This window comes from Mauremys mutica, chromosome 3 (genome assembly GCF_020497125.1).
Source record: "Mauremys mutica isolate MM-2020 ecotype Southern chromosome 3, ASM2049712v1, whole genome shotgun sequence".
NCBI classification, from domain to species: Eukaryota; Metazoa; Chordata; order Testudines; family Geoemydidae; genus Mauremys; species Mauremys mutica.
The window spans coordinates 101,142,567-101,162,432 of NC_059074.1; the positions used below are offsets into that span (position 1 = coordinate 101,142,567).

Genomic DNA, 19,866 nt, shown 5'->3' on the forward strand with positions numbered 1-19,866 from the left:
CATAATGTTTTGCATACTATTTAGAATGGGACTTAATCTTCAATAGGAGCAGAATTATGCCAGTGCTGGGTGCTTTCGAAAATCCCACACTACATTCTTAATTCTGTCTCAAGTATCCTTCACTCTCCCCACCTTGCGCATCCTCTTGTTTGTTGAATTAAAAAAAAAGTTATTTTTGGAATTTGTATTAACAAAATCCCACTTACGTCATGTGATAAACAGTTAGCTTCCCACTATAGCAAAGTCAATGGCATGCTCCTACTTCTGTTACAATTTAGCAAACCAGATAATAAGCAGTTACTGTTATTATATGGCAATATTGCAAACTAACAAATATTTCTCATTCACAATTGGCCTGTCCAGGGCTTCTGTAGCAAGTGTTTGAAATCCAGATCCTTTGCTGCCAGTATGAAATATGTTAGAGTTTGTCTACATAGGAAATTAACTGAAATTGACATTGCAGAAGAGCTAGTTATTGCACATTAAATTCCCACCTTTCTTTAAACCAAAATAACTTTCAAGGATAGACAAGCCCTTAGAATGTTGCTGTGACACAGGAGACTGTTCTGTGATTGGATTTTCTCCTGTAATGGAAAGGACAGTTTTCCCTCAAAACAGCAGGGGTAAAATCTTGGTCCCATTGACATCAAGGGGAGTTTTACCATTGAATTTACTAGTATCTGGATTTCACCTTAGGTTATTGTTTTCTTTTAGTGCCTATTATTACTAGAACCCTCCCTTGTGTGAGGAATCCTTGTGCACATGAAAGGGTCTTATTTCTACTCAATACTTCCCCGAGAGAAAGGTTGGTCTTGTGGTTAAGGCACAAATCCGGACATTTCCTGTGTGAATATGGACAAGTCAGTGCTGGCTTATTCATGCTCCCATTAAAAGTCAATGGGAGTTTTGCCACCAATTTAAAAAGTAGCAGAATTGGATCCTTAATTTCTTTGGTTGGGTTTTTCAAGGGAGCCTAAGGGAATTAAACATCTATCTTACTCTGAAATTCAATGTTCTTATTCATAAAATGAGGATAATAATATCCATTCTGTATGGGTGTTGGGGGACTTAATTCATTAATATAAGTAAAGAATTTGAACACCCATAAGCTGACTGTAATATATAAGTATAAAATATTAATATTTATATTATGAGAGGAGTAGCCATGTTAGTCTGGATCTGTAAAAAGCGACAAAGAATATTTATATTGTTCATTTGGTAAATAATGTTACCATATTGGTTTTAAAAGAATGGAAAATTATTTCTGCTTTTCTTTATTGTTAGTACTTCCTAACAGATAGGGATGAATGTCACTGAAAAACTAATTTTCGATCTTTCTTTTTTTTGCTTTTATTTAATTCTGGAGGGCCATTTTATCTTCTCAGTTCCACAATTACATCTAATGGACATTGATCTATTACTGTTTCCTACCATAATCTAGTATTAAATTAACAGTTGTACAAAGTATAAAATCAAGATGACAATATTTCATCCAGAAAAAGAAATAAACAGCCTGATTTTATGAAAAGGGGAATGACTGTGAAATGTGAGATCAGTAGCTCTATGCAGGATCGGAGAGGTTTTCAGTTTGGAAATAAATTCATTGTTGAACAGTCAAGCCGGAGTATTTTACAGCTCACAATCACTTTCATTGCTTTTCGAAACCAAGGATAAAAGACAGAGTAAATCAAAGGATTAATGGCAGAGTTGGAATAAGTGAACCAAACCACAATGTCAAAGACAAGGGGTGGTGTTATGAAGTTAAAAAAAGCATCAGTTATTACAGTTATAGAATAAGGTGACCAGAATACCACAAAAGCAATCACAGCAATACCAATGGTTTTAGCAGCTTTCCTCTCTCTTTTGCCAACTCTGTCACTGTAAGTGTCAGACGACTGGGTGTTGTTGCTCATCATCTCTATCATTCTAGCTTGTCGTTTAGCCACAGCAAAGATCTTGCTGTAAAGTGCTATTGTTGTAAAAAACGGTATTAGATAAAGGAGGGAGGTTACAGCCACCCAAGTTTTGTTGAAGAGAATCTGACAGCTCCCTACACATGAGAGGGCATTTACTAATTCTTGTATCCCTTTGTCATTAGCCCCAGTGAAGACAACAGAAAAACTGAATACTAATGAAAATGTCCACGCAACTGCTATGAACATGCCTGAAACTGGCACTGTGAACTTGAGAGGGTAAATTAAAGGATCAGTAACAGCAACGTAGCGATCAACAGAGATAAAACACAAGTGAAATATTGATGAATAACAGAAAGATACTTCTAAAGAACTGTGGAATCTACAGAATGTTTCCCCAAAATACCAGCATGTTTCAACAGATCTTATACTGCTGAAGGGCAGCACAGTCAGACCCAAACAAAAATCAGCACATGCCAAGGAGGCGAGCAAAATATTTGTAGGAGAGTGAAGCTGTTTGAAATAAGCTATTGTAATCATTACCATTAGGTTTCCACCTAGTGTAAGAATTGTCAGAAAACCAAGCACAACATACAAAGTTATCCGGATTCCAGAAGACCATGATGTTTTATAGCAAGATCCATTAATATTCTCAAAGCAATATTGTGCGCCTTCATTCTGAAGAAGCACTGAAGTCATGGGGTGCTTTTATTGTTAACTACTCTGATTTTTTTGGTGTTTGCGTTTGTATACCAATGGTGATGGTGTGGCACTGGTTGGTCAAGCTCTTCAGTTTTTAAGTCTTTCTGAAAAAGAGAATTAGAGTCGACATGAGTGGGAGTACAATAATTCCAAAAAAACAACCCAGAGTCTTTAGTCTTAAAGGTGCCACCAGACTTCTTGTTGTTTTTGTGGATACAGATTAACATGGCTACCCTCTAATAATTCCAAAGTGTTGTATTATGTCCACCAGTACACCAGAAATGTGTATATAACTAGGAAGTAAATAATAGAACATAGCAAAATATCTGCTGTATCGACCGCTTTCAATGGCATTTTGAACTAGGTAAACAAGTAGCAAAGAATATTTTATTGTTGAAATATTCTCCTCTGCTATAAAATAGAATTTATTTTTTACCTATTCATATTTATTTATTTAAATTTCCTCGATGCCTGATCTTTCTATTTAAGTCAATTGCAAAACTCCCATTGACTTCACTGTAGTTGGATGGATTCTTAATTCCTTACCTTTTGAGAAGCTTTTCTTCAGATACAGCCCTAGATTAAAATGTGAATAGAAGGCATGACGGGACGCATGTTTCAGTAGTGCTTTATCCTCTGAGTTGTCTTAGCAAAGTTAATAACACAGTACACGCATGCTGTCCTCTCAAAAATGAGGGGTGGGGTGAGGAGAAAAACAGCAAACACAAGGGAAATTTAGCAATCATCCCATAAAGTGAAATCCCTCTGGTAAAGGGTGTAAACACTGACAGATGTGTAGAGTCTGAAAAAACATCATTAAGAAATCTACTTTGATTCATCACAAGACAGTCGTTTAAGTAAGTATATACTGTGATGCATATGTTTGTACTAAGTCTCATTATAAGATCCTTCCTTTATTTTTTGAAAGCAAATTTAACTGGCTCCCACAGCAACCAGGTGTTATCTCAGTATTATTACTGAATTGCTTTTTCAGGAATATTGATGGAGGAAACTGAGGTAATAGATAATGGTACGTGTGTTAAAATAAATCAATCCCACCTTTATTAATCTTGCAGTGGGGTATTTCTCTCTCTCTCTCTCTCTCTCTCTGTCTCTCTCTCTCTCATTTTACTACACTTTAGGCCAAACTCATTCCAGTGCTAAGACTGGAGCAAGGATTGAAGCAGCTTGTGTCATCTCGATGTGTCTGTTGTGCTCCAGTGCAGCTCCCAGTGCAAACTAGGGCAGCCCTAAATTGCACTCTAGCTCCTATGGCTTCTATGGGCCTTCTGGCTTTGGACTAGCCAGGGTGCAGAACTACCCGAACTACACTGGCCAGGTTGCCACTATACCCCCTCCCTCCCCTGGCCTATCCCCAGCCTGTCCCAGAAATTCCCCTGCCCTATGGGTTTCTGCATGTGAAAAGTTGGTGGAGCAAGCTCTTAACATGGCAGGGGTCATCTGCCCTGGAGGCCACTTTCTGGGGGACTGTGCATCTGCTGGACTGGTGAGGGCAAGGGAGCTGCGGGCCATATGATTTAGGTTCTTTCTTCCTCAATGAGTTTGAGTAGGTGTAGATGTATGGTTGAGATGGCACTTCCATTCCAAACCTATATTTTCCATGGTTTATAGGTTCCTCAGAAATGCAGGTCGATCCTTTAGTGGTGTTCAGGCCCTAAGGCCTAGTCTATGTTACGAACTTACGTTGGTATAATTCTATCACTCCAGGATATGAAAAATCCACACCCCTGGTCGCCGCAGTTAATGCGATCTCCCCCACTGTGGACAGCAGTAGGTTGATGGGTAGGTGGATTACTTATGCTGACGGCATAGGTAGCATCTTCTCTGAAGCGCTACAGTTGCACCACAGTAACAGTTTATGTGTAGACAAGCCCTTAGAGACCTTATTCAGGTGGCATAAGTTAAAGCAGCTGAGGGTGCAGGATTGGCACAGGCTCAGAAAGCCAGAACCATCTCCCTAAGAACATGTAATGATTTGGGGAATTGTCTGTACTATCACCAGGGCAACTGCAACCCATATCCCACCTCTGTGGTTCCTCAAGGGCACCCACTCTAGGCTCCCAGTGCCTCAGCCACCACCTAGCTTGAGAAGAGACCGGCATCTCTCTTCCTCCTGACCAGGGTTTTTCCAGGCTGCATATTTCCCTGCTTACACTATGATATCCCCAGCAAGCCAGGCTGCCTAAATAGGCCAGCATCTGCGCTTTTCTGTCTCTCCGAAGGCTCTGAAGAGCTGTAATTGCCAGCTGTTACAAGTTACCACACAGGTATTTATAAACAAACACTTTAGTCTTAAGGCACCTTATAGACTAACAGACGTTTTGCAGCATGAGCTTTCGTGGGTGAATGCCCACTTCGTCAGATGCAAGAGTGGAAATTTCCAGGGGCAAGTAAATATAAGCAAGCAAGAAGCAAGCTAGAAATAACGAGGTTATACCTACCCCTGAAAATTTCCACTCTTGCATCCGACGAAGTGGGCATTCACCCACGAAAGCTCATGCTGCAAAACGTCTGTTAGTCTATAAGGTGCCACAGGATTCTTTGCTGCTTTTACAGAACCAGACTAACACGGCTACCTCTCTGATACTTTAGTCTTAAGGTGGAAGTATTACCGAGAAAACATATTAAAAACAATGAAAGTTTACCAGAGGTAATGCATGATAAAAAGCTTCCTAGAGGACACTCCAACTCCATCCTTGGGATCAGTCCTTCAAAACCCACAACTAGGGTTTTCCCCTGTGTCTGCTAGTTCATAACTATCTCAGTTTCAGAACCAGAACAACCATGAATAGTTCAGTCTTTCTTTTATATAGCTTTGGTCTTTGTGATCAGCAGACAATGGCTCACTCCTCAGGACATAGCTTCAAAAGGCTGGGTTGTTGCATAACCAGAGGTGGGGAATTTGCATACACCTCTCCTGTATATCCCAGGAAGTTCACTTCACACATATTGTCCCCAAAGTCCATTTTTGTCATGCACATTGTCAAATATAGTCTCTTGATCATCCAGACCAACTAGAGAGGTTACATATGATCCTGGCCCAAAATTATATATAAACTATTAATTTAACACAATGGATCCCAAAGATACTTAAACTTAATTCAGTAAGGTTTTTCAAGGATTTTGCAGGACATTGCTGTATCTTTAATGTGTGTGAGATTATGAGATCTCTGTATGTATCCTTACCACACTGCAAAATGCATTTGGAAGGTGCAGCCTTTAGTGTTCTTTGTTGTCCTTTCACCTACATGTGTTGGACTGAATTTGTAACAAGTGTAGTGGCAAAGGCCTAATAATAGTGATGGTCTTCTATTCAAAAAGAAAACACCCTAGACAAAAGACTGGCTTCTACCCTGGAGAATTGTTTGTCAGGGGAGAAGTTACCTGATAACAAAGTTACTTGGTATAATCCCAAGGTCATCTGTTAAAGCTGACCAGGGAGTCACATGTCTGAGGGACTGGAAGGTTATAAAAGGGCAGAATCTGCTCTGTTTGGGACTCGTTGACCATTTTCACAAGCTCAGGATGAGGAAAACTACTGCAAGAGCCTGTGAGGTGAGTGTGTGTATGTGGGGATGAACTCTGTCTACCTGAATACTGGTCCCCTAAGGACTTCCAAAGGACGGGTGAGCTAGAGTGAGGGGCATTGTGTTCAGGATGTTTGTTGTTTTCTATATGATCTGTAATATGTATTTTTTGTGCTTAAATAAAGATCAATAATATATCAGAATTCTGTAAAAGGTGTTTTTGTGTTATATGCTATACCTACCACGTGGCCCTTTGAGGAGGTAACCCACAGGGCTGCCCAGAGGTGGGGGCAAGTGGGGCAATTTGCTCCAGGCCCTGGGCCCTACAGGGGCCCCGCGAGCCCTGGCCCGGCGGCAGTCCGGGTCTTCGGCGGCATTTTGGTGGCGGGGGGCCCGTCAGTCACTCCAGGTCTTCGGCGGCATTTCAGCGGCAGGGGGCCCTTCAGTTGCTCCGGGTCTTCAGCGGCATTTTGGTGGCGGGGGGCCCTTCAGTGCTGCCGAAGACACAGAGTGACTGAAAGGCCCTCCGCCGCCGAAGACCCGGACCGCCGCCAGGTTGAGTACAAGCGCTGCAGCTCCCCCGCTTTGCCCCAGGCCCCCTGATTCCTCTGGGCGGCCCTGGTAACCCATAAGGCTCACGCTTTTGAGTGGAGTTCTGAGACAGGGTGTGTTTTAAGCCACAGAGGAACCTGAGGAGTCAGTACAAAGCCCAGGTGCTAGGCAGCTGGGTCATGTGGTCACAGTTCTCAGGAGGAGATGCTACACAGACAGCTCCCATGACTTCCCAAGAGTCTTCACCCCAAGAGTGTGCCTAGAAACCCCAAGACAGGGGCAGTGACTGGACCCTGTTCAGACTCTGAGGGGCTTAAAATACCTGGAGACAGTCCAGTGGTTGGGTCACCTCACAGCTGGCTGAGCCACCAGTAGGTGAAGCCCAATCAGATCTGTGCCCAGGCCCTCTTCTGTTCCTGTGCCCATGCTCCTCATTGTTATTACTCATATGCATATGTGTTTATAAGTTTGGGGCCTATGCTTCAGTGTTCCAGGTAGGGATAGGTTTGTTTGAAATGACTGAGACAAAACTCAGTATTTCAGAAAGCCATTCCAAAATGTTACAAGTCCAAGCCAAAGTCTTATGTGCTGAGAATAAACATTGTTAAAGAAAAAATGGTCTTGAGTTAGCATCTGTACCTACTTATGTCACCATTGCATGAGTTTCCTTTACATTAGTAAGCTACTTAAGAATGGCCATACTGGGTCAGACCAATGGTCCATCTAGCCCAATATCCTGTCTTCTGACAGTAGATGATGCCAGATGCTTCAGAGGGAATGAACAGAACAGGCCACTTATTGAGTGATCCATCCTCTGTTCTCCAGTCCCAGCTTCTGGCAGTCAAAGGCTCAAGGACACCCAGAGTATTGGGTTGCATCCCTGACCATCTTGGCTAATAGCTATTGATGGACCTATCCTCCATGAACTTATTTAGTTCTTTTTTGAACATAGTTATACTTTTGGCCTTTACAACATTCTCTGAGAAGAAGTTCCACAGATTGACTATGTGTTGTGTGAAGAAGTACTTCCTTTTGTTTGTTTTAAACCAGCTGCCTGTTAATTTAATAAGGTAAGCCCTGCTTCTTGTATTATATGAAGGAATGCATAACACGTTCCTATTCACTTTTTCCATACCAGTCATGATTTTAAAGATTTCTATCATATCCCCCCTTAGTTGTCTCCTCTCTAAACTGAATGGTCCCACTCTTTTCAATCATTCCTCATATGGAAGCTGTTCCATACCCTAATCATTTTTGTTGCCCTTCGGTGTACATTTTCCCATTCTAATATATCTTTTTGAGATGGGGTGACTAGAACTGCACACATTATTCAAGGTGTGGGTATACCATGGATTTTTATAGTGCCATTATGATATTTTCTCTTATTATCTATCCCTTTCCTAATGGTTCCTAGCATTCTGTTAGCTTTTTTGACTGCTGCTGCACATTGAGCAGATGGTCTCAGAGAACTGTCCAGGATGACTCCAAGATCTCTTTCTTGACTAGTAACAGCTAGTATAGACCTATCATTTTATATGTACTGTTGGGATTGTTTCCCAATGTGTATTACTTTGCATTTATCAACACTGAATGTCATCTGCCATTTTCTTGCTCAATTACCCAGTTCTGTGAGATTACTTTGTATCTCTTCACAGTCAGCTTTGGACATAACTATCTTGAGTAATTTTGTATTGTCTGCAAACTTTGCCACCTCACTTTTTATCTCTTTTTCCAGATAATTTATGAATATGGTAAACACCACTGGTTCCAGTACAGATCTTTGGGGGACCCCATTACTTATCTCCGTCCATTGTGAAAACTGACCATTTAGTCTTACCCTTTGTTTCTTGTCTTTTAACCATTTACTGATACAAGAGAGGACCTACCCTTTTATCCCATAAATGCTTATTTTGCTTAAGAGCCTTTTGTGTGTGACCTTGTCAAAGGCTTTCTGAACATCCAAGTACACTATATTCAATGGATCAATTTGTCCACATGTTTGCTGACCCCCTCAAAGAATTCTAATAAATTGATGAGGCATGATTTCCCTTTACAAAAGCCATGTTGCCTCTTCCCCAGAAAATTGAGGTCATCTATGTGTCTGATAATTCTGTTGTTTATTATAGTTTCAACCAATTTTCCTGGTACTGAAGTTAGACTTACAGGCCTGTAATTGCCAGGATTGCCTCTAGTGCCTTTTAAAAAAATTGGCGTCACATTAGCTATCCTCCAGTTATCTGGTACAGACACTGATTTAAATGGTAGGTTACATGCTACAGTTAGTAGCTTTGCAATTTCTTATTTGAGTTCCTTCAGAATTCTTGGGTGAATACTGTCTGGTCCTGGCAACATATTACTGTTTAATTTATCAATTTGTTCCAAAACCTCCTCTACTGACACCTCAATCTGGGAGAATTCCTCAAATTTGTCACCTAAAAAGAATGGCTCAGGTGTGGGAATCTCCCTCACATCCTCCACAGTGAAAACTGATGCAAAAAATTCATGTAGCTTCTCCACAATGGCCTTGTCTTCCTTGAGTTCTCCTTTAGGACCTCGATCATCCAGTGGCCCCACTGATTGTTTGGAAGGCTTCCTGCTTCTGATGTACTTAAGAAAAATTGTGGTTAGTTTTGTGTCTTTTGCTAGTTGCTTTTCAAATTCTTTTTGGCCTGACTAATTATAATTTTACAAATGACTTGCTAGAGTTCACACTCCTTTCTCTTTTACTCAGTATAACAGTATTGACATTCATATTGTTTGTCTACTCTGACAAAAACCATGAGCGAATTGTTACAAAAAAAGATAAAAACTGGGACTAGTAATTGGAATGCCAAAAACTTATCTGAGGCAGTTAAGGAAGCATTGTCACTCACATAGGAACTAGTGTATTTTAGTCATATTTTATACATAATTTTGGTTTGTGAAGTCTGGTCATTTGGATCAGGAAATGTGATCTCATATATATATTTTTGACGACAGGGAGAAACAAAAAAAATGAAAGTAATTTCTTCTGAGCAGGTGAAATAACCCTCTGTACAGAAGACTAGCATATAAGGCCCATATACTATTTAAGGTCCACTTTATTCGCTATTTTGAGAACATAAGCGGTTCCTAGGCCTTTTGCTGTCCTATACACATTTTGCTCAGATTGGGAGAAAGGCGTAAAGTATAGTGTTTGGCATAAATGCTGCCTATATGGTAGATAAATTCATAGATTCATAGACTTAAGGTCAGAAGGGACCATTATGGTCATCTAGTCTGACCTCCTGCACAATGCAGGCCACAGAATCTCAACCATCCACTCCTGTAACAAACCCCAAACCTATGTCTGAGTTATTGAAGTCCTCAAATCGTGTACTGATAATGTGCACAAAACCCTGCTTATCTATCTTTGAATACTCCAGCCTGTATTCTATCTGGCATGCCTGTGGCCTGAGTTTGCAGAGAACTTAGCATTTTATAGCACTTCTTTGTTCAGACCAGAGCTCTCATTGAAGACAACCACTGCTGTGAGTTATCAGCACTACTGCAAATCAGACTTGAGTTTCTCAAGTTGGGCACCCAGAAAAAGAGGACCACACAGTTAGTGTGAAAAGTTTGGTTTAAGTGATTTGCCCAGTGTCACATAGGAACTTTGTGGTAGAGACAGGAATAGAATCTACTTCTCTAGTCAGGTACCTTCCTTCCTGCTTCTCCTCTTTGTTCTCTAGGCACCAGCATGGAGACCATTGAGAATACATGAAAGGAAGTTTCCCTGCTCTCAGTACCTGTGTCTTGTGCCACAGCTGAACAATTTTTGGGGAAGTGCTTCTGAGCCCTTGCTGCACTAAGCCTGAGCATGCTCGATCATTCTTTGGGAATGTCACAAATGAAGTCTGGTCAGCAAATAGCCCAGTGCAGATGGAATCTTCAGAAGTTAACTGCCAAACTAACCAGTCTCTACTGCATATGCATGAACTGAGATTTTCAAAGGCTTGTAACTTGGCCAAATTTTGGTGGATTTTCATGGAGATTTTCATGGTAAAAGGACATTGCTCTACCCTCTGCCAGATTTCAAGTTCCTGCTCAAAACATGAAGGTGCTAGAATTTCTCAATGAAACAAGTAACAATTTTTTTAACATGGACAAAACAACATATTTTCCCCTAATTTACTTCTGAAAAACAGCAGAACCATTTTTGCTGACATTTTCCAATCAATCAATTTAAGCCAGAAGCATGGAAAATTTCAGCCCAAACTGTTATTTTAGCAAAATTATAAGCAACTGGAGAGGGGTCTTATAATAGGAAGCATCAGGCAACATTAATACAGATGTCACTACCTGCACCACCTATAATAAAGTAAATTACACTTAGAATATACTCAGATTTTGCATCCTGATTTCTCATCGACTGGGAGGCTCATTGGCAAAGAGTTGCTGATGGTGTTGGAAGAATGGGCTGCAATATTGTGTTGATATGTTAACAATAAAAAACTTCATTTGACCTTTGTAACACGTGCCTGAAAAAAACCCAGGCTCTTGAGTGTAAGCCAATATTTTGAATATAGTGCCTTCCAGAACAAGCTGTATTCTTTAATGTTTATTGTGTGGCTGGATCAAGAGAAACCTGATTACAGAAAAGCTAAAGAAACTCCTCGCTCTGGTAACAGTGAAAATAAATGTGTAAAGATTCAGATAGATCAGATGCCACCTAATCACTCACATATCTGGAGAGACAGAAGTAACAGGGTCTGGTTGAGAAGTTCCAATCACACATATGAGACACAATGGTAATGGTAATGACACATATAAGAATCTAAGGGCCTGATTCTTCACATTGTCACACCAATTTTATGCTATGGCATTACACTGCTGACTGGCATAAAACTGGTGTAAGGGAGTGGAGGATATAGTCCTAAATATTGTTACTAAAAAGGCCATGAGAGTTTACTGGGCTTGTAGATAGTAGGACTGTTAAACTCAGTGGGGCTACTTATGTAAGAAAAGCTTCATATGTATGTAAGTGTTTTCAGGATGAGGGCTGAAGACTGGCATGAGACTGAAGGCTTGTCTATGCTTAAAACACTACAGCATCATAGCTCTTAGGTGTAAACCCTATCTACATCGATGAAAGGGGTGCTCGCATCAGCGTAGGAGAGGTGGTAGATAGGCCAATGGAATAATTCTTCTGTCACCCTAGTGCTGTCTATATGGGGATTTAGGTTGGATTAACTACGCCACTTGGGGTATGGATTTTTTACACGTCTGAGCAACGACTTATACTGACCTAATTTTCTAGTGTAGATCAGTCCCGAGTTAAATATGGGTGGAAAGGAAATTTCCTGTCTTCTGCTAGATATTCCAGAGATACTGGAAAGTGTGATAGTAAATCATTATTTTTCCACACAAACAATTTAACAACATTTTTTACACCTCATTTTCAACTTAGTGTTCCCATCCTCTGCACAGGGGCTTCATTATTTGGAAATATCAGTGAGTATGATTCAGATTTATTGTTTTTGCTTTGGGAAAAGAGTGAACAGGCTTTGTCATTAACTCTGACACAAGAACTCAGGGGAGAAAACACTAATATAAGTTGCAAGCCTTTTCTAGTGTTCTCTTCATACCTCAGTTCAAATCAATTTATGAAAGGGAGTTTCTCAGAAGATGAGGCATTAGCAGGCAAAAATCAAGTAAGAATGACTCCTACTATTAAATCCAAACACAATAACCACAATAATTTCTTTTTTCTTATTTTAAATCACTGGGAAAATCTGCTGCTACTGAGATCTTACATTTTATAATTTTTTTAACTTTCTGAATTCATCTTAATTTCTGTGTTCAAAATAAGTTCATGGAGTTATTCTATTAACATGTCTATTTATTTTTTTCAGGAGAAGTTGGAAACAGGAGCATATTCTCCCTTTCCTAGATCATAAACATCAGTTCAGGAATTCAAAAATAAGACTTTGAGGGAAATAATGAACTCAACTTTTTTTGAAAAGGAAGATTTGCAATACTGCTTTGAAAACATGAATGAATCTTGCTATAAAACACCATTGTCTTCTGAACTCCGAGTAACTTTGTATATTGTGCTTGGTTTGCTGACGATTCTCACTGTGGCTGGAAACCTACTGGTAATTATTTCAATTGCTTATTTCAAGCAGCTTCACTCACCTACACATTTTTTGATCGCCTCTTTGGCATGTGCTGACCTTGGTTTGGGTCTGACTGTGCTGCCCTTTAGTACTGTAAAATCTGTTGAAACATGTTGGTATTTTGGGGAAATATTCTGTAGATTTCACTGTTGTTTAAATGTATCTTTCTGCCTAGCATCAATATTTCACTTGTGTTTCATCTCTGTTGATCGATATGTTGCTGTCAACAACCCTTTAATTTATCCAGTTAAGTTCACAGTGCCTGTTTCAGGCATGTTCATAGGTGTTGCCTGGACATTTTCATTAGTATACAGTGTTTATGTTGTCTTCACTGGGGCTAACGAAGAAGGGCTACAAGAATTAGTAAATGGTCTCTCATGTGAAGGGATGTGTCAGCTTATCTTAAATAAAACACAGGTGGTTGTATCCTCTCTCCTTTATTTCATACCTTTCGTCACAGTGATAGCACTTTACAGCAAGATCGTTGCTGTGGCTAAACGACAAGCTAGAATGATAGAGATTATGAGCAACACAACTCAGTCGTCTGATTTCAATAACAGAGTTGGCAGAAGAGAGAGGAAAGCTGCTAAAACCCTGGGTGTACCTGTGATTGCTTTCTTGGTATTCTGGTCACCTTTTTTTATAACTGCAATTATTAATGCTTTCCTCAACTTCACAACTCCACCCCTTGTCATTCACATTGTGGTTTGGTTTGCTTATTCTAACTCTGCCATTAATCCTTTGATTTACTCTCTCTTTTATCCTTGGTTTCGAAAAGCAATGAAAGTGATTGTGAGCTGTAAAATCCTTCGCCTTGATTGCTCAACAATGAGTTTATTTTCTGAATGAAAATGTATCTTGTACTGCTAAGTTCTGATTCCAGGTCACCGTCTTCCTCTATTTGAAAGGAAAAACAACACAACAGACAATCTCCCAGGCATTTATAGCTGTATAGTTTGAATCCTAATGAAAATCATGTTGAGTTATTTTTAGTAAAGTCCATTTCTTTTTTTTTTAAATGTTCTGATTTAAAGTGTCAGTGAATATCTTTTTTTTTAATGAGGCTGAATAAAAAAAGAACAATTTTGCTTAATTGACCCTTCTGTGTGTTATATAGCATTATTTTTGTTAAATATAACATTATTATATAGTATTTCTGACAAAATTACAACACATTGCACTATAAACTCTAGATATATTTAGCACTGATTCGATAATTTTATTTTGTATTTTTCTGTATCGCTGGTTGACTTGGAAACTCTCTGGGCCCTAGAATAGGCCACTGTGAACAATAAGAAACATACAGAGCCCATGTAAAACCTACCTAGCAGAGATGGGGATGGCAGTGGAGGGATGGAGGGAATAGGCATCTTATGAAACTAGCAAATCAGATGCAGATAGGACATTATAGTTGTTGCAGGGAAAATTCAAGTCATAATGGCAACTTCAAGATGTCCATAATTTTGGTCCACACCACTTTCCTCAAAGCTACTGAACCAAAACCAATGTAGATAGACATACAGTACATGCACAACAATGAAGGTCTAATTAGATTTCATCTAGTGTCAGTGCCAAAAGTCCTATTGATTTAATGGTAGTCAGGCCATTTCTTTAGTCAGCAATAATTACTAAAATATCAAAAGTGTTATGATGCTGTATGCCCTCCATGACTTTCTGAGCGACTGAATGGGGTATACAAGTCATTTAAAGCTTTTGAGACAACTCATATAGACCAACTCTGTCCCAGTCCAGGGTCACCTTTAAAATATCTGAATGACAGGTGATTACTGAGAAGAAGTAGGTGATCTCAGGGAAGCAGGCTGGTGTTTATAAAGAAGCCCATTCTGATAATCCTGTTTTTAGAACCCAAAGCTCTGTGAGCAGGGTGGACTAGAGGTCCTCTCTGTGCCGGCCGCTTTTTCTCCCACAGAACCAGGAGAATAGAACAGGGGAGGGCCTGTAATTATTATGGCAGAAATAACTGCTCCTAATCTGGGCGAAGGCGTGCTGAGAAACGAAAGGTCTGTATAAGCCCCCACCTGTTTCCACAATCAAGGAGAGAACCACAAGGAAGAAGGTCATGCTAATGGGCAAATTGTGGAGGCTGATTAAAATGTTGTCTTATAATTTCCTTTTAAAGAATAAGCTGCAGTGACCTCCATGTAAGTTACCTTCTCCTCTGTCTGATTTGAAGTAGCTCCAGTGCTGTTGGTATGAGTGGGATAGCCTCAAATTTTATTATCCCTCCCCAAGGAACTCTGAACTTTCCCTGCAGTTTTTTGTATTTGTAGTTCAAATAGCAGCAAAAGGATTTTAATAATAATAATATATGTTAAATCAATCCTCTCTCCAACCAAATGACTGCCGTGAGTGACAACAGCCTTCTATTTGCAACCTCTGCTTTTCTGAGGTAGTGGAATAGAGTTCTTGCTCAAACCCACGGGTGGCGGGTACAATAGGCTGAGGGAGGCTGTGCCTGGCCAAACAGCTAAGTGTGACCCCACCCATGCTCTGCCACCAGGCTCCCCTCTTCTGCTTCCCACTCTCTGTGCGGCTCCAGTCCCACTGTGCTATTGCCCTGGCTCAGGCTGGGGCTGTGCTGCCTGCCCTCCCAGTGCTCCGGGGCTGGGGGCGGCTACAGCCACATGCTGCCTGCCCTTCCAGTGCTCCGGGGCTGAGGCCATGTACCACTGGGGGCCAGGGGTGCAGAGGGCTGGGGCTGCACTGCCAGCCCTCCCAGTGCTAGGAGGGTTGGGTCAGCACCACACACCCTCCCCGTGCCCCGGAGCTGGAAGAGCTAGCCGGGGCAGGGTGGGGGGCAGTAGGGAGGCTCTGGTGGGCTCTCAAACTACCTTGATGTCTTTATTTTTTGATGAGATTATACAGTTGGTTGGTAAAGGTAATAGATCCAATATACTTAGACTTCTTCAAGGCATTTGACTTGATGCCACACAACATTAAAATTGATTAAAAATTAGAAATATATAAAATTAACATGGAACATATTAAATGGATTAAAAATTGGCTAATGGATAGGTCTCAAAATATAATTGTAAACCGGCAATCATTATCAAGTGGGTGTTTGTCTAATAAGGACAGTTTTTAGTCCCACATTATTTAACATTTTTATCAATGACCTAGAAGAAAATATGAAATCATCACTGATAAAGTTTGCAGATGACACAAAAATTTGGGAAGTGGTAAATAATGAAGAAGACAGGTCACTGATACAGATATATCTGGATCACTTGGTAAGCTGGGTTCAAGAAAACAATATGCATTTTAATATGACTAAATATAAATGTACATTTAAGAACAAAGAATGTAGGCCATCCTTACGTGATGGAGGACTCTATCCTGGGAAACAGTGTCCAAAAAAGATTTGGGGTCATGGTGGATAATCAGATAAACATGAGCTCCCAGTGTGACTCTGTGGCCAAAAGGGCGAATGAAATTCCTTGGCTGCATCAACAGGGGAGTCTAGAGTAGGAATAGTGAGGTTATTGTACTTCTGTATTTGGCACTAGTGCAACTGCTGCTGGAATACTTTTCTGGTGTCCACAGTTCAGTAAAGATGTGGAATTGGAGAGCATTGAGAGAAGAGCCACAAGAATAATCAAAGTTTTAGATTTAGCAGCAGTTCTCAATCAGGGACACACGTACCTCTGGGTGTATGCAGAGGTCTTCCAAGGGATATATCAATTCATCTAGATATTTGCTTAGTTTTATAACAGGCTACGTAAAACACGCTAGAGAAGTCAGTACAAACTAAAATTTCATACAGACAATGACTTGTTTATACTGTTCTATATACTATACACTGAAATGTAAGTACAATATTTATATTCCAGTTGATTTATTTTATTTGATTTATAATTATATGGTAAAAATGAGAAAGTCAGCTATTTTTCAGTAATAGTGTGCAGTGATATTTTTATATCTGATTTTGTAAGCAAGTAGTTTTTAAGTGAGGTGAAACTTGGGGGACACAAGACATATCAGACTCCTGAAAGGGGTACAGTAGTCAGGAAAGGTTGAGAGCCCCGGCCTTATAGTGGTAACTTAAAGAACTCAATCTATTTAGCTTACCTAACAGAAGGTTAAGGGATGACTTGATCAGAGGTTATTGGTACCTACATGGGGAACAATATTTGAAACAGGCTCTTCAATCTAGCAGAGAAAGGTCTACAACGATCCAAAGGCTGGACATTGAAACTCTACAAATTCAGACTGGAAACAAGGTATACATTTTTAACAGTGAGAATAATGAAACATTGGGACTATTTACCAAGGATCACGGTCAGGGGCGGCTCCAGGCCCCAGCACGCCAAGCGCGTGCTTGGGGCGGCACGCCGCGGGGGGCGCTCTGCCGGTCGTCAGGAGGGCGTCAGGCGGCTCCGGTGGACCTCCTGCGGGTGGTCCACTGGAGCCGCAGGACCAGCGACCGGCAGAGCGCCCCCCGTGGCGTGCCGCCATGCTTGGGGCGGCGAAATGGCTAGAGCCGCCCCTGATCACGGTGGATTCTCCATCACTGGCAATTTAAAAGTCAAGATTAGATATTTTTCTACAAGATCTGCTCTAGGAATTATTTTGGGGAAGTTCTATGGACTGTGTTATACTGGAGGTTAAACAAGCTGTTCACAATGGTCCCTCCTCACCTGGGAATCTTTGCCTCATTTGCAGAGAGAATCCCTCAGCTGAGTCATGGAGTGGGGTGGTGGAAGCATGCTGTGAATGGGGGTGGGGCAGAGGGATAGGAGGGGGATTGACGGGAGTTACTGAGGCTCTTTGGAGGGAGTAGTGTCACAGATTCTGGGCACGCAATGTGGACCGGTAAAGGGTTGTGTCACCACTTGCACTACAACCCTGGGTGCCTTGCAATGCTTTGCTGCCGTAGCTCCCAGCCTGGGACACTCACAGCCAGCTCACAATCATGCAATCACCCCCCTGGGTGTCTGTGTGCTAGACAGCCCTGGTTCAGCAGCTCCGACTTCAGCAGCTGGTCTACAACCTCACAGCCCCACTCTGGCTTCCACAAAGCCCTCATGACACCCAGCAAGGTGTCCCCAACACACTCCCAGTCCCCAATTTCCCCAAAACTCCATGCCCTGAAGTGTCCCACCCTCTCCTGGACAGCTCAGAAAAATAATAAAGTTTGTTTGTTCCTGTACAGAGAGAAAAGCACATCACAGCTTATTAAGTTAACTGGGGTAAAAACACCCTTCCCTGCAAACACAGCACTGAGTTGGTTTATAATAAAAACAAAACAAACCTATTAACAATAGGACATAGGTTAAGGGATGCCAGGTAAAGGAAATAAAAGTGAGACGGTTACAAGCAAATAAAAATGAAGACACAAATCCAAAAGTCCAAAACGTAATCTAGCAAGGTACAGGCTTTGTTCAAGATGTTTTCTCGCTCAAATCTTCCTTCTTCCCAGCCAGGCTGACTTTCTCTCACTTAGAACCTTCCACAGAAGTACAAGGTACTGTCTTCCTTTGTTTTCCTGGGTAAGATTTTTGCCTAAGCAGATTTTCCACCTATATTCACTTTGCACAGACTTCAACCCCCACCTTATTTGAAGGACCCATATTTCTCAACTTGCAAGAGTTCTGTTCTCTTGTATCTGTCTAGTGATGGATGCCACAGATGGCTTCTGTCTTTGCTTATATTTTCCAAAGTTCAATGACCTTGTTTCAAGAGGCAGAGTGATTTCATGCTGTTTTTCCCTTTCTGTGGACTCCCCATCCACCTGTACATAAATGGGGCTTCCACTGTTTTGATCCCACCATGCTTAATTTACATAGGAGACAGGTAAATAGCTGTGACTTCCCTCCTGTCTGGGAGAGACCTGTGTCTTCCTTTGCTCGGCAGAGTCTGTAAAGCCTAATATCAATGAGTATCTGTAATTCCTTCTAGAGTGTTTTATGATTATATTAATCTCCTGTGTGTCATAGGCTTTCATAAAACATCGCACTTGATAAACTTTTAGAATACCATAATATGGTATACAATCAGTTGATTCAATTGTTTCTCACTGGAGGTTCAGCCCGCTGTCTGTAGAGCCCAGATAATATTTCACTTCCTTGCTCAAAGCTGTCTGCTCCCACATTTGTTAGCTCTGCTTACCTAAATGAAGATCCATTTACAAATGTCTTTGCCTGCTCACCAGGCTGGTTAGAAAAACAAATGCAGATTCCTTTGCCTAGGAGGGACCAGTCCCCCTGACTTGCCTGGCTTAAACTCATTTTAGTCATCATTCCACCTTACATGCAAAACTCTAAATATACACTGTGTATGTACATGACTCAAGAATATTAATGATCAGCGAGTTATTAATTTTCCAATGACATATTATATGTCACCTTTTAGATAACTATCATGACACTAGTGTGTGAGGTGTAATGAGTATGTCAGGCCTGACAAAAGTTGCTGACAGACTAGTGAGCCACAAATGGGCCTCTATGGCATTGGTGCCCTGTGCTTCCCTACCCCTCAGTGGCTGGTGCCTGGTGCAACAATATTCCCTTGCTGCCCAATAGGCGCTGGTGCCCTGTCTCCCACCTAACACTGGCTAGTAAACATGCTTCAAGTCCTGCCCCTCTCCTGGATCTTCTCCACCTGCTCCCCTGCAGCCAAATTTAATCTCTTGTGCTGCTGCTTCAGGTCCTCCTCTGGGTCCTGCTTTTGGCCCCTCCCTCCATCGCCTTGGCTAGGGTGTGGGGTGGGAAGGGTTGAGAGCTCGGCCTCAGCTGGGATCAAGGTCTCAGCCAGGAGTGCTGTGGTCCTCTCGGCTCTGGCTAGAGCTCTGAGCCCAGAGCCCCTACCACCTATAGCCCCACCCCATTCTGCCCCTTCCCCTGCAACCCCACCCCTGTTCCACCCCTTCTCCCATGGCCCTGATCCCATTCCACTCATTGACCCATCCCCATTCCGCCCCTTCCCCTGTGGCCATGCCCCTGTTCAACTCTCTTTCCCCCGCCCCGAGGGCCTGTGTCCCCCCCACCTCTCCAG

General features: G+C 41.5%; 2 protein-coding genes across 2 annotated transcripts; one reads left to right on the forward strand and one right to left on the reverse strand.

Annotated features, from left to right (window-relative positions):
* Positions 1–1,583: 1,583 nt before the first annotated feature.
* LOC123366953 (trace amine-associated receptor 7a-like) lies at positions 1,584–2,612 on the reverse strand. Its single transcript, XM_045010907.1, has one exon. The coding sequence runs from the start codon at positions 2,610–2,612 to the stop codon at positions 1,584–1,586; it is 1,029 nt and encodes a 342-aa protein (XP_044866842.1).
* A 10,063-nt stretch (positions 2,613–12,675) lies between these two features.
* Positions 12,676–13,769, forward strand: LOC123367380 (trace amine-associated receptor 9-like). Its single transcript, XM_045011588.1, has one exon. The coding sequence runs from the start codon at positions 12,676–12,678 to the stop codon at positions 13,699–13,701; it is 1,026 nt and encodes a 341-aa protein (XP_044867523.1). The 3' UTR covers positions 13,702–13,769.
* The last annotated feature ends 6,097 nt before the right edge of the window (positions 13,770–19,866 follow it).

What these genes read in the sequence shown, in the direction of transcription:
- LOC123366953 (XM_045010907.1), bottom strand. Translation starts at nt 2,612, where the DNA reads ATGACTTCAGTGCTTCTTCAGAATGAAGGCGCACAATATTGCTTTGAG.
- LOC123367380 (XM_045011588.1), top strand. Translation starts at nt 12,676, where the DNA reads ATGAACTCAACTTTTTTTGAAAAGGAAGATTTGCAATACTGCTTTGAA.